Source organism: Neophocaena asiaeorientalis, unplaced genomic scaffold (genome assembly GCF_003031525.2).
Source record: "Neophocaena asiaeorientalis asiaeorientalis breed wild unplaced genomic scaffold, Neophocaena_asiaeorientalis_V1.1 scaffold7, whole genome shotgun sequence".
NCBI classification, from domain to species: Eukaryota; Metazoa; Chordata; class Mammalia; order Artiodactyla; family Phocoenidae; genus Neophocaena; species Neophocaena asiaeorientalis.
The window spans coordinates 8153603-8166107 of NW_020185337.1; the positions used below are offsets into that span (position 1 = coordinate 8153603).

The 12505-nt window shown below is 49.4% G+C and overlaps 2 protein-coding genes across 14 annotated transcripts in view; one reads left to right on the forward strand and one right to left on the reverse strand.

Annotated features, from left to right (window-relative positions):
- MANBA (mannosidase beta) overlaps positions 1-12505 on the forward strand; it is a 148767-nt gene that overhangs the window by 135915 nt on the left and 347 nt on the right. For 6 of the 11 annotated variants that reach the window (XR_003001986.1, XR_003001985.1, XR_003001992.1 and 3 more), the window contains 3 exons: positions 5698-5765; positions 7664-8235; positions 9662-10269. The gene's annotated coding sequence lies outside the window, so the exon portion shown is untranslated. Of the gene's footprint in view, positions 1-5697; positions 5766-7663; positions 8236-9661; positions 10310-12505 lie in introns of those variants that run through there. The other 5 variants (XR_003001991.1, XR_003001989.1, XR_003001990.1 and 2 more) reach the window with 5 other exon arrangements.
- Positions 573-12505, reverse strand: part of NFKB1 (nuclear factor kappa B subunit 1) — a 101472-nt gene continuing 89539 nt past the window's right edge. The window contains exons 17-21 of one of the 3 annotated variants that reach the window (XM_024736070.1): positions 10280-10404; positions 8869-8935; positions 8397-8569; positions 7487-7667; positions 573-4761 (exon numbers count right to left, since the gene is read on the reverse strand). In XM_024736070.1, the coding sequence (XP_024591838.1) occupies positions 4604-4761; positions 7487-7667; positions 8397-8569; positions 8869-8935; positions 10280-10404 (704 nt within the window). In that variant the 3' untranslated portion in view covers positions 573-4603. The remainder of the gene's footprint in view (positions 4762-7486; positions 7668-8396; positions 8570-8868; positions 8936-10279; positions 10405-12505) is intronic. The other 2 variants (XM_024736069.1, XM_024736068.1) reach the window with 2 other exon arrangements.

Consider the following 12505-nt stretch of genomic DNA (forward strand, 5'->3'; position numbering starts at 1 on the left):
ACCCCGTGGGGATGTCATGAGAATTATCACTAGAATTCATTAAAGCAAAGGGGCTGGTAAATAACAAATGCTCAAATCTGCCTGACTCCTTCCCCTCTTTTCTCCTGCTAAGATGCAGAGGGTCCGGTTTGTGGGTTTGTGGGGCTGCCCTCCGAGATGGTGCTGGGAATATCCTCGCCACATCCAACTACTGCAGGGGACTCCGGTGGGTAAATGAGCAGCGGGCTGGCTTCCTACAGCCAAAAAAGAAAGACTGCCGATCCTGAAAAAGTCTAGGTTATGCTTGCAGGGTATAGAAAGCTCAAAAGATGATGAAGGTTCTAAGGGAGCTATTTTTATTTAATTAATTAATTTATTTTTATTTTTGGCTGCGTTGGGTCTTTGTTGCTGTGCGTGGGCTTTCTCTGGTTGTGGCGAGCGGGGGCTACTGTTCGTTGAGGTGCACGGGCTTCTCACTGCAGTGCCTTCTCTTGTTGCAGAGCATGGGCTCTAGGTGCACGGGCTTCAGTAGTTGTGGCATGTGGGCTCAGTAGTTGTGGATCACGATGCTGAGAGACAGCTTTCTGGGAAGGTTTATTTCAGGCCCATTGTAGCTTTCCACCTGTCTCCTGCATTCCTTCTGGTATTTTTCCTCATCTACTGGTCCTAAATGAAAAACACTCCTTCCTCAGAGGCACAGACAGCGTTGGTAGCCTTTTTGTCTGAGCACCATGCAGAGGCTCAGGCCAGCGCTGCAATCTGGGAGGAGAGAGAGGAAGTTTCTGGAACAGAAGCAGGGCTTCTTATTAAAGTAGGGGAATGTTATTTTTAGTCTGGGCATGAGTTGCTTCGTTGTTCCTGCTGTCAGCTTCTCTTTAAAGTGACCTCCTGGTGTGGGAATTGTTGGGCTAGAGACCTGGAGACGGTAACAAGCCACCCCACACCTAAGACTGAAAACATCAGCCGTTGTTTCATTTACTCCTGAATCTGCCACTGGGGCAGGCCTCCGCGTGCCAGCTGAGGCAGCGTGAAGGCTAGTCAGGTGTGACTCTGGCTGGAATCCTCTCAAAGCTTCACTCCCTCACACGTCTGCCGGCTGACGCCGGCATTGGCTGTGACCTTGGTGAAGGCTGTTGGTTGAACACCTACACGTGGCTTCTCCACGTGGCCACTGGCTCCCTCAGAGCATGCCTGGTGACTGGGTTCCAGGAGGGAGAGACTCGACCCAGGGGGACTGAAGTTGTATTGCATTTTCTTACCTAACCTTGGAAATCCCTTAGCATCGCTGCTCCCCTTGTCACACACCTGGCTAGATGTACAGGGAAGGAACGTAGGCCCCTCCCCTCGGGAGAAGGAGTGTCCGCACGATACCGTAAGGCTGGAGGCCTCGTCGTGGCCGCCTGGAAAATAGCTGTTTCTCACAGAGGAATGAAACTGGCGGAGGAATGGAGGCATGGGTTTGCTGTTGGAGAATTACGGGAACTCAGAGCTACTGTTTTTACTTTAAAAATACAACTTTCAAAAACTGGAATACAGGCATACCTCGTTTGATTGCGCTTTTCTTTATCGTGCTTTGCAGATACTGCAGGGGGGTTTTTTGTTTTGTTTTTTTTATCAATTGAAGGTTTGTGGTAACCCTGTGTTAACCAGCGCCATTTTTTACAACAGCATTTGCTCACTTGGTGTCTCTGTGTCACAATTTGGTAATTCTTGAAATATTTCGAATTTTTCGTTATCATTGTATTTGTTATGGCGATCTGTGATCTCTGATGTTACTATTGTAATTGTTTTGAGGTATCACAAACCATGCCCATAGAAGACGGTGAGCCTAACTGATAAATGATGTGTGTGTTCTGACCGCTCCACCGAATGGCCGTTCCCTGTCTCTCTCCTTCTCCTCGGGCCTCTCTATTCCCTGAGACACAACAATATTGAAATCAGGCCAGTTAATAACCCTACAAGGTCCTCTAAGTGTTCAAGTGAAAGGAAAAAGTTGCACGTCTCTCCCTTTAAATCAAAAGCTAGACACGATCAAGCTCAGGAAGGTATGTCGAAAGCCAAGAAAGGCTGAAAACTAGGCCTCTCGCAGCAGTTAGCCAAGCCAATTCCCTTCCGTTCTCGAAGGGAATGAAAAGTGCTCCTCCAGTGAACACACCAAAGGTAAGAAAGCAAAAGAGCCTTATTGCTGATAGAAGATCAAACCAGCTACAACCTTCCCTTAAGCCAAAGCCTATTCCAGAGCAAGGCCCTCCGTTTGTTCAATTCTGTAAAGATTGAGAAAGGTGAGGAAGCTGCAGGAGACATGTCTGAAGCTGGCAGGGGTTAGCTCAAGAGGCTGAAGGAAGGCAGGCATCTCCATAACACCAGAGAGCAAGGTGAAACAGCAAGTGCTGATGTAGAAGCCGCAAGTTATCCAGAAGATCGAAGATAACTGAACGAGGTGGCTACACTACACACCAAACTTTCAGTGCCGATGAAACAGCCTTCTATTGGAAGAATATGCCATCCAGGACTTTCATAGCTAGAGAGCAGAAGTCAATGCCTGGCTTCAGAGGACAGGCTGATTCTGTTGTTAGGGGCTAATGTACCTGGTGGCTTTAAATTGAAACCAGTGCTCACTTAACAATTCTAAAAACCCTAGAGCCCTTAAGAAGTACACTAAATCTACTCTGCCTGTCTCTATCAACGGCACAACAAAGCCTGGGTGACAGCACAGCTGTTTACAGCATGGTTTGCTGCATATTTTAAGCCCACTGTTGAGACCTACTGCTCAGAAAAAAGAGATTTCTTTCAAAATAGGACTGCTCATTGACAACGCACCTGGTTACCCGAGAGCTCTGATGGAGATGTACAACAAGATTAACGATGTTTTTATGCCTCCTAACACAACATCCCTTCTGCAGCCGTGGGGCAAGGAGTAATTTCCACTTTCAAGTCTTATCATTTAAGAAATACACTTTGTAAGGCTATAGGTAGAAATTCCTCTGCTGGATCTGGGCAAATGCAACTGAAAACCTTTTGGAAAGGATTCACCCTTCTAGATGCCATGAAGAATATTCATGATTCATGGGAAGAGGTCAAAGTATCCACATTCCTACCGGAGTTTGGAAGAAGTTGATTCCAGCCCTCATGGATGACTTTGAGGGGGCCAAGATTTCGGTGGAGGAATGAGCTGCAGATGTGGTGGAAACAATAAGTAGAATTAGAGGTGGAGCCTGAAGACGTGACTGAAGTGCTGCAACCGCATAAAAAATCTTAAAGGGATGAAGAGTTACTTCTTATGGATGAGGAAAGAAAGTGGTTTCTTGAGATGGAATCTGTACCTGGTGAAGGCTGTTGACATGACAATGAAGGACTGGTTTAGTGTGCCCCCAGCAGCTGGGCTGACAAGTCCTTTGTGGAAGAAGGATCTGGGTTGCACATCACAGTGTCCGCCACAGCACCTCATTCAAACACTTTTCACTTCTCCTCTCCCTTATTTTCAGCCTCTTGAGTGAAGAGTTCAGCAAAGCTTCGTGCTGGAAGGCTTTTCAATACTTTATGCATCGCAGGGGCACTGGGAACGCGCTGAGGGTTGAAGAGGAAACAGTTTTGCATGAGATGATGGCGGAAGATGAAGTGACACAGCCTAAATGCAATGAGCCTGGCAAGGATTTGACAAACCCAAAGCTTTCATCTCAGGTTGAAATTTTTTTTTTTTTTTTGTGCTCATTTCTGGATCAAAAAATTGATTCTAGAAGGAACTGTGAATGTGAGAACCAGGCTATGGAATGATCCCGTGATTATAAGGAATAATATTTGTAGAGATCAAACAAGATGAGCTCATCAATTTACTTTTCCTTTTATTATAAAAGTAAAATAAAAAATAGCATTTATAAATCCAACATTTTTTCCTTTAAAGTATTTGATCTAAAAAACATATTTACAATAGCAAAATGCAGCCAAAGGGGGGAAATACCATTTTCAGGACTGATTGTAACCATGTTTAAATACTGACATGTACATATTCTTTTTTCAAATCACAGAGAGAACCACATTAGGAAAAGCAGTGAGCTTTTTTTTTTTTTTCCCCAGCCACTCAGCTTGCGGGATCTTAGTTCCCCAACCAGGGATCGAACCCGGGCCTCCTGCAGCAGAAGCACCGAGTCCTAATCACAGGACAGCCAGGGAAGTCCTAATGAGCCTTTTTTTTTTTAAATCACACACCAAATAACTCTCACTTTAAAATTCATAATCAATCTGAATGCACAACCGTGCTATGGACGGCCAGAAGGAACACCCAGTAGGGACTGTGACAACTTTTAATGACAGTGGGGAAGCAGCAGAGGGACAGCAGCAATGATAACAGAAAGCAGCTGGTAAAGCTCAACAAGCTACCGCACTCCCAAAGAGGCGTCAGCCCAGCCGCGGGCTGTGATCGTAGATACTATCGGTAAGTCAACTGAACTAAAATTCATTTCAGAACCAAAGAAGAAATCCGCGTTTAAGGCCTTGAATTACACCCCAGAGCGATCCAAGCAGGCCGGTATTCCTCGGAGCACCTTCGGATGCACTTCCTTCCTCTGGACAACGCGATGGACTTTCAGAGCTTTGGTTTTACTCGGTGTTGGAAGCTACCAGCAGGCTAAATTTTGCCTTCTAGAGGTCCTTCCTGCCCGTAATCGTGGGGCACTTTGTTAATAGTTAGCAAGGAGCTGCCGCTGGTCAGAGACTCTGTGAAGCTGAGTTTGCAGAAGGATGTCTCTACGCCGCTGTCACAGACGCTGTCGTCCCGGAACTCGTCTGGGGGGAGAAAGCACGGACTCACAGAGGTGCACGGGGAACACGGCCATCCCCGCTGGGCTCCCGTGTGCATCTGGAAGGCTCGTGGGCCGCAGAATTCTGCCTGTTCCCCTGCACCAGTCACCACGGGCCCACCTACGCCGCCCCAGGTGTTGTTACTGTTCACGGGGGGGGGGACAGAAAACACTGAGCTTTATAAAAAGCGTGAAAACGTCAGAGTTAGCCAAGTGTTTTCACCTCTCCTTCTTATAATCTAGCCTCATGTTTATCAGAATCCTTTCTCAATGCTCTAGACTCAAAGTCTACCTTTTTTTTTTTTCTTAGAAATTAGGTGTATTTTTTCCACCCACTGTATTACCTATTTTATAGCTGGGCAAATTGCTGAACGTAGGCAAAATAAATTGGTGACAGAAGTAGGAAATAAAAATGAGATCTCCCTCTGGGCCTCGTATGCTATTAGACACTATACACTGCCTCAAAAATATTTTGGTAGCCAAAAAAGTAAGGTGATTTTGATGAAATTAGGTCAGATTCTCCTTTGGGAAGTGTCTTTAGGGATCTGAGCAATGTGAATCATTTCCTATAGGGAGAGCGTGACCAAGGAAACAAGTCCACTGTACACAAATCAAAGAGCTACCTTCTTGTATATTAAATTCCGATGTTAAAACGTTAAGACCTTAATGGCAGTGGCATGGCTATTGTTATTGGTTTATTCAACCCCTCAATCTTTATGGGTTTCTGTTATGTGCTAGGAACTGGGAGGTATTTTAAAAATGACTATAAATTGAGGGCTTAAGGCTTTTTAAAATGTAAGTATTTACCTACTTCTTCGTGTAGACAGAGCGTCAGGTCATATGACAGGAGATGTGGGTGGTTTTCTGGTGGATGCGCTATTCCTTGCTAAAGCACGCACAACACCTGTCCTCACTCCCCTAGGAAGGGCCCTCCCACCCCAGCAAGGTGAAACCAGTGCTGAAACTGAACGGCAAGAAGGAGCCCACCAGGTAAGGACCTCTGCAGGGAAGGGGACGAGAAAGCTCAAAGACCCTGAGCCTGGATCGGACTAGTGATCTGGGGGGGCAGAAGGAACACGCGGCAGGGCAGGGGGGCAGGAGGAAGCGCAGGCGAAAGCGATGTTTGAAAGAGAGAGCAGATGAAGCAGGGACACGGTCTTTGCCGCTCACTGACCCATCTTCAATGCCTGCAACACTGCTGGGTAGGCATGCCAGACGTGCTCAGTAGAGATCTGTTGAATGGCTGAATGAAGGGGAGGGAGGAATGTCATTTTTAAAAAGAATCACACTACCTGTTGTGTAGGGAATGGCCTGAAGGCGGGCGGAGAGATTGGAAACAGGGAGACTGACTAGGAGCTGCCGCAGGCATCGAGGCAAGAGATGGAGGTGGGCTGGATGGGGGTAGTCAGGGCCAGCGAGCGTTCACACGCAGTCGCAACCTCTTGGAGGATGGCAGTGTTTGTGACCGCCATGGCCAGCGCCGAGCCTGGCTGTGAGTGGGTATCAAGAGTCCTGGGCAGGTGAGGACGAGTAAGGAGCGCCTAGGATGGGGCTCTGGAGGCTGCAACTTTAAAAGGTGAGTGTGGAGGTGAGCGTGCCAGGGGAGAGCCCGGAGGGGAGGCTGTCTGAAGAGCGGTCCCCCAGGATGCGCGCTGCGAGCGGATGGTGACCAGATGTGAGCAGACGCCGGTCCTCGTGGTGAGAGGGGCCTGGTGCAGGGGTGGGGTAGAGGCCGAGTGCAGGCGCAGGGCATCGAGGAGAAGGAGAGGAGGTGGAGAGAAGAACGCTACAGAGTTCTTCCGGGAAGCCTGGCTGGGTAGGAGAACAGAGAAATCGGGCTGCGGCTAAAGGGGATGGGGGAATCAAGGGGATGTTTGTTTCCGTTTTATTTTGAAAAGATGAGAGAAACTACAGCACGCTTGCGAGGGGATCTAGTCGGGAGGGAGAAAACGCTAAGGCGTGAGAGCGAAGCGAGGGTTAGAGGAGCAGGACCTGGCCGGGCAAGAGGCGGGCCCAGGCGGGCTGGTGGTCTGATGGTGCAAAGATGAGAGAAGTCTAGTGGTTTCTCTGTTCTCGGTGGAGTGAGGCGAGGACACGGGATGAGTGAGGAGTGGGAAGGGGTGTGGGCAGTGTAGGAGGAGAGAGCATGAGAGAAATGGTTGTTAGGGCAGGAGAATACATTTGAAGGGAAATGGAGGACTGCGGCGCTGGGAGTCCATTAGGGCACGCGTTCTAGGTGGGGTGACGGGGCAGCGTTGTGGACGCGGGGGGAGGCTGAAGGGAGGAGAGACAGGACCACAGGAGGGGAGCCTGGGCAGCGGTGGGAAACGTCGCAGCGTGAGTCCACAGCCTGGGGCGCTAGTCCTGCCCCCACCGACCCGGGTCTGCACATTTCTCTCTCTTTCGCAAATTTAAGCAGTGAGAGAAGTAATGCTTGCCTTCACCACCTGCAGCCTGCTGTTTTGGTATTTACCGTGAACCTGAGCGACTCGGGTGCCCATGTGGCTGTTGTGGGGACAGCCCCTCCCCTGAATGGTAGCGTCCGGAGAGGAAGACAGTACAACCTATGGTCCCTGAGGGAGATGGACGTAGCGGATGGCGTGTCCAGGAGATGGTGGTGGGGAGGACAGGCCACAGCCCCAGAGGCTGAAGGCGCCAGCCTGGCAGGACGGGGAAATGTCTCGATCGCTTTTTCAATCCTTTTTCTTTACCTATTTGCTGCCCTGTGGAAGCAGGCGAGAAGGGCAGCGAGTGGGCCTGGGGGGCAGCCTCCACCGGGCTGGTGGCCGCACTGCCCGACGTGCAGAAGGCCGCTTGGATCACTTCAATGGCTTCGGTGTAGCCCATCTGCCTCAGGGCCTCCACCAGCTCTTTTATTGTCCCCCCAGAGACCTGCGAGACACAAATGAAGGAGGAGGAGGATTCTGCATTCAAAGCTGTGCAGGGACAAACAGGCAGGCTGTGAACATGACAGCACGCCCCTTCCCCGAGATAGTCGGCGGCCTGGGAGGTTGCTCTCAGGGCAGAGAGCAACTCAAAGATACGCGGTCTTTGAATCAAGGTTCCTGTTTCAGCTCAAAGACCACTCAGGAAATCACGGAGAAGCACTTTATAGTAAGCAGAGAAAGTGCCGAGGCAGTAAAACTCTACCCAGAGTGAAGTCTACCCCATATCCCTGAAGCTCTGGAAACCACTGAGAAACGAGCTGATGATGAACTTTGCCACAGAAAGTAATTTCACCCCGTGTTTTTCTACCTTTTCGTTTTAGAAAGGAAAGCATCACCAGGAAATGGCTCCGCAAGGAGTCACGTCACTGGTTCCATGTGCTGACATGCGGTCAAGGCATGTTCTTGGGGAGGGCAAGGCATGAAGGTTGACTACAGTCTTTCGTCTTTGTTCAGCAAGATCAGAGTTCTGGGACCATCCTGACACTCTCTCAAGGTGTCTGAAAACAGCCAAGGTGGGTTTCCTGCTGTCCTGGGTCAACCCTCCCAGGACACGGGTAATGACTGATTTTCTTCCTCAGAGTTAAGGGAGAAGGAAAGGGATTTTGCTCCAGCCAATGGTGTTAACAGAGCAAAGTCAAATAAACGTAGTCAAAGATGTAAGGCGACGTGTTACCTCGTAGTTGTCCATGAGAGTTCTGGAAGGAGCAGGACTCAGCCGGAAGGCATTATTTAGTATCCCCAAACCTAATTTCTGTGCCAGAGTAGCCCAGTTTTTGTCTGGATCAGGAATTTCTAGCAACTTGTAGAGCTGCAACTTCGCATCTTCAGTCAGCTGTTTCATGTCTCCTGAAGAGAATAAAGAAGAAACACGACCGTCCTAACCGACCAGAGACGCTCCGGAGGGATGGATCACTGCCACACAGCTCACCCTCCCGCCCCGGGGAAGCAATCACACTCCTTCACTTGGAAGTCAGCAGCAGCCCACGCTGTCGTAATTTACAGCCGGACCGTCTCCGTGGCACCCCTCCAGGGTCTCCTGATTCTGAGAGAAGCCCCTGTGCCTTTCACAGCACACCCTGACCCCCCCTTCAGTGACAGGGTGGAGATGACACTGGCTCAAAGAACCCGCTTCTCCCACAACTCACCTTGTGCCAGTAAATCGTCAGATGTAAACTCTGGCTCATAGGGTTTCCCATTTAATATGTCAAATACCTGTTGGGAGGAAAAGCACGGGGAGATGTTGCACATTACAGGGACCATGACGGAAATCTGCTTCTCTGTAATATAAAGGACTCGGCGTGTCCTCCTCAGGAGGGGCCAGGACCCCAAAGACGGAGGAATGGGAAGAGGGGTCAGTACCATCGCCCGGGGATACGCGTGCCCTCTGGGGGGGCTCTGGGCCTGGGAGGCTGTGCTCCGCGGGAGCCGCCTGAGCTGGGGAGGAAGACCCAACCCAGCCTCACACAGAGCCAAGGCCACGGCCCTGCTGAGGGGCAGAGGCAGTCTAGGCCACCCAGTCAGCCACGTGTCGGTCAGCGATGTTCCCTGAGAGCTAGGGAGGGGGCTGAGCTCACGCTGAGCTGTGAAGCTGGGCTCTGCGGCTGCCCCTCCTCCCTAGTGAAAAGGCTTCTGAGAGCGAGTTTTACGAACGTGCCCAAACTGAGGTGTCCAAACGCTCACAGGGCTTGGGGTCAGCCTCCTGGCACCATCCACATTTTAACTGCGGGGCCAGAAAAGTCTTAGGTTAAAAGGGAGGAAAAAAACAAAACTGCATAGCTCTGGGGGCTGTTCTGCGCTCTCTGCAGTCACTTGGTGGCTGGCTGACCTGGGCGAGGACCACATGGGGTCACTGAAGTGGGTTATCTTTGTGTTCTGTGGTGAGGCTTCTGGGAAAACAAGGCGTTCAACGTAAAGAGAGCCGTGTGGTCTCTCCGCCAGGGTCACTCAGCTCAACCCACGCGGCCCGTGAGGGGCAAGCGAGCAGTTTTGGACAGGGAGCGGCACCTGGCCCTGCGAAGGGTTAATATTCAGCTGGGCCGCCCACCTCCTCCCTCTGGCTCCCCTCCCGGCGCCCAAAAGACCCAGTGACTGCTTTCGCCTTCAGATCTCAGGTCAGCAGAGTTCCGAGGAAAGCTTTAAGGCTGTTTACTTTGTTTACATTTGTGCAGATCCTCAGAAGAATCCCCATTTCTTTTCATGTTCAGAAATCACTTACCGAAGTTCAAGCCAACCGTGACATTTATCCTGGCTTCAGAAACTGAGATGGGAGCGACTGTGGTGTGAGTTCAGAGTGGGTAGCCTGTAGCGTGAATTTCGTGTCTCTCATCTAACTCTGATCTGATTGGGCATATACTTTTACACTCAGAACTCTGCTGACCTAGATCTTTCACAGATAGGCTTTTCAAGATAAATACAGCTCTTGACAAACAGACTTTCTTAAAAAAATAACAGGCATGTGCTTTGGGGAGTAAAGACCGAGGAAGGCCACCTGCTCTGACGTCCCTGGGCCTGCAGCTCCCTCAGGAGCAGCCAGCACACAGGCGGAGCCGCACTCACCTGCCAGCTGGTGGCCATATCCAGAGGGGTGGTTCCTGGCAGGACTCCTTCATCCTCTCCATCCTCGTCCCAAGAGTCATCCAGGTCGTACAGAGGCTCAAAGTTCTCCACCAGGGGATCTGCTCCTGCGAAGTCAAGTTAACACAGCGTTAGGTAAACCCACATCTTGTCAATTTCTAACTGCCTGCAGGGGTCAGCGTCTATAAATAGATAAAACGTGTTTATTTATAACCATATAAAAACACATTTTCTACTGAAATATCCAGAAACCTGCTTTTAAACTTAAAAATTTAAATTTAAATAAGTTCTAATGCATCTTGACTGTAAAGGTGACTGCAGATACGCCATATGGCCAAGGACACTTTCAAAAACAAAAGACCTGGAACACGCTGACTCTCACATTTAACGCTATAGGATAGTTTTCAAGTGAACGATGCATCTTTAACCTGAGGACTGACAGCAGCAGTTTACAGGGACCAGGGTGCACGCTCAGGATTAAGGTCCTAAATGTTCAAATTGATGCCCAGCGCCGCACGTTTCTCAGCCTCTTCACCTGCTGGCTCAAAAGAGCAAAGCTGCTTGCTGTCTAGTGCCAACCTGTTCCGCTTTACTCCTGGGTACGGCACTGATCCTTAAACGCAACATGCCAAGAAAACCTTCTGGTAGGATGTGCAGTTGTTGAAAAAGTTAGGGCCAATCTTGGAAAATCTAGTCTGTTCCTTAGCCAGCAGCGAGAAGCACCGGAAGTGACTCAAAAATTAAGGCTAGAGTTAACTTCTCAAAGGCTTCGAGAGACTATTTTATTGCTGCCTGATCAAGAGCAGGAAGTTCAGCACGCTCCCCTTTTGGAAAGAGGACCTTGTTTTAGTCTTGCTGGGAGGACGTTTGACTTTTGACAACTTCAATAATAGGGAGTGCCTAACGAGAGGATCTGCATGCCACTTCTTACTCTGTAGCCTGATCTCTAGGGCAGTAAGTGTCACCCGACCACGGAAACAGTAGAGAAACTAGGATGAACAATTTGCAGGACCAAAGACGGAGAAGCTGAACTAGGTCTGTTCCTTAAGTGATCTTCTTCATGACTCTGAGCTCAGGACTAGGTTTTTTGTTTTTGTTTTTAAATTTTGTTTATTTTTGTCTGCGTTGGGTCTTTGCTGCTGCGCGTGGGCTTTCTCTAGTTGCAGTGAGCGGGGGCCCCGCTTCATTGCGGTGCGCGGGCTTCTCATTGCAGTGGCTTCTCTTATTGCGGAGCCTAGGCTCTAGGTGCACAGGCTTCAGTAGTTGTGGCTTGCGGGCTCTAGAGTGCAGGCTCAGTAGTGGTGGTGCGTGGGCTTAGTTGCTCCCCGGCACGTGGGATCTTCCTGGACCAGGGCTCGAACCCGTGTCCCCTGCATTGGCAGGCGGAGTCTCAACCACTGCGCCACCAGGGAAGCCCAGGACTGGATTTTTCTTCTGAGTTTCTTCATTTATATACTGGAGAAACTGCTACTTGCTACTCCTTTCATGGGATACTGAGAATTAGAGAGAAAGCATCCTTGGAAGGGTCAGAGCTTCTCGTCTGAAGGCATTTCTTAATTATAACCAGTGACTCCCCACACTCTTCATACACACTGCAATCATCGTCTCTTGTTCACGGGAACGTCAGCTTGACAAAGGAGGAAAGAAAAGGCTGCTGCTTATTCGGGATGTGATGTCAGAAAAATGCGGCGCTGCCAAAGAAAAGGTTCTTATATTTTTCTGGCCTCAGTTTTTTTTAGAAGGTATTTAATCTTCTCTTTTCTTGAATTTGTGAAGCATTTATTTTCTAAAAAAATTTTAATAACCTCTGAGGTAAATCACATAGGCCAGGACAGGCTCGAGATACCAATTCCATGAAACATTTTTTGAGGTTCTAAATACACAAGGCAGTAGAGATTCAAGGATGAGCAGGAATAGTTTTTTCTATATTTCACAGGAAGAGAGGATTGAATTGGAATAACACCTTCAAATTCTTGAGCAAAACAGGGGACAGAAACACAGCAGAGAGAATGGAGTCTGGAAGTTCAGGGTGACGAGGTGTGACTCACAGCTCTGCCCCTTACTGGGGCCCTGGGACCGGGATGCAGAAGTCTCTCTAGTCTGTTTCCTTGGCTATAAAATGGGACTAATAATGGGCTTTGTCTCAAAGGGTTATTGTGGATTAAGTAAGACTAAATGAGACAGTGCATGGGAAGTGCCTATAGCCCA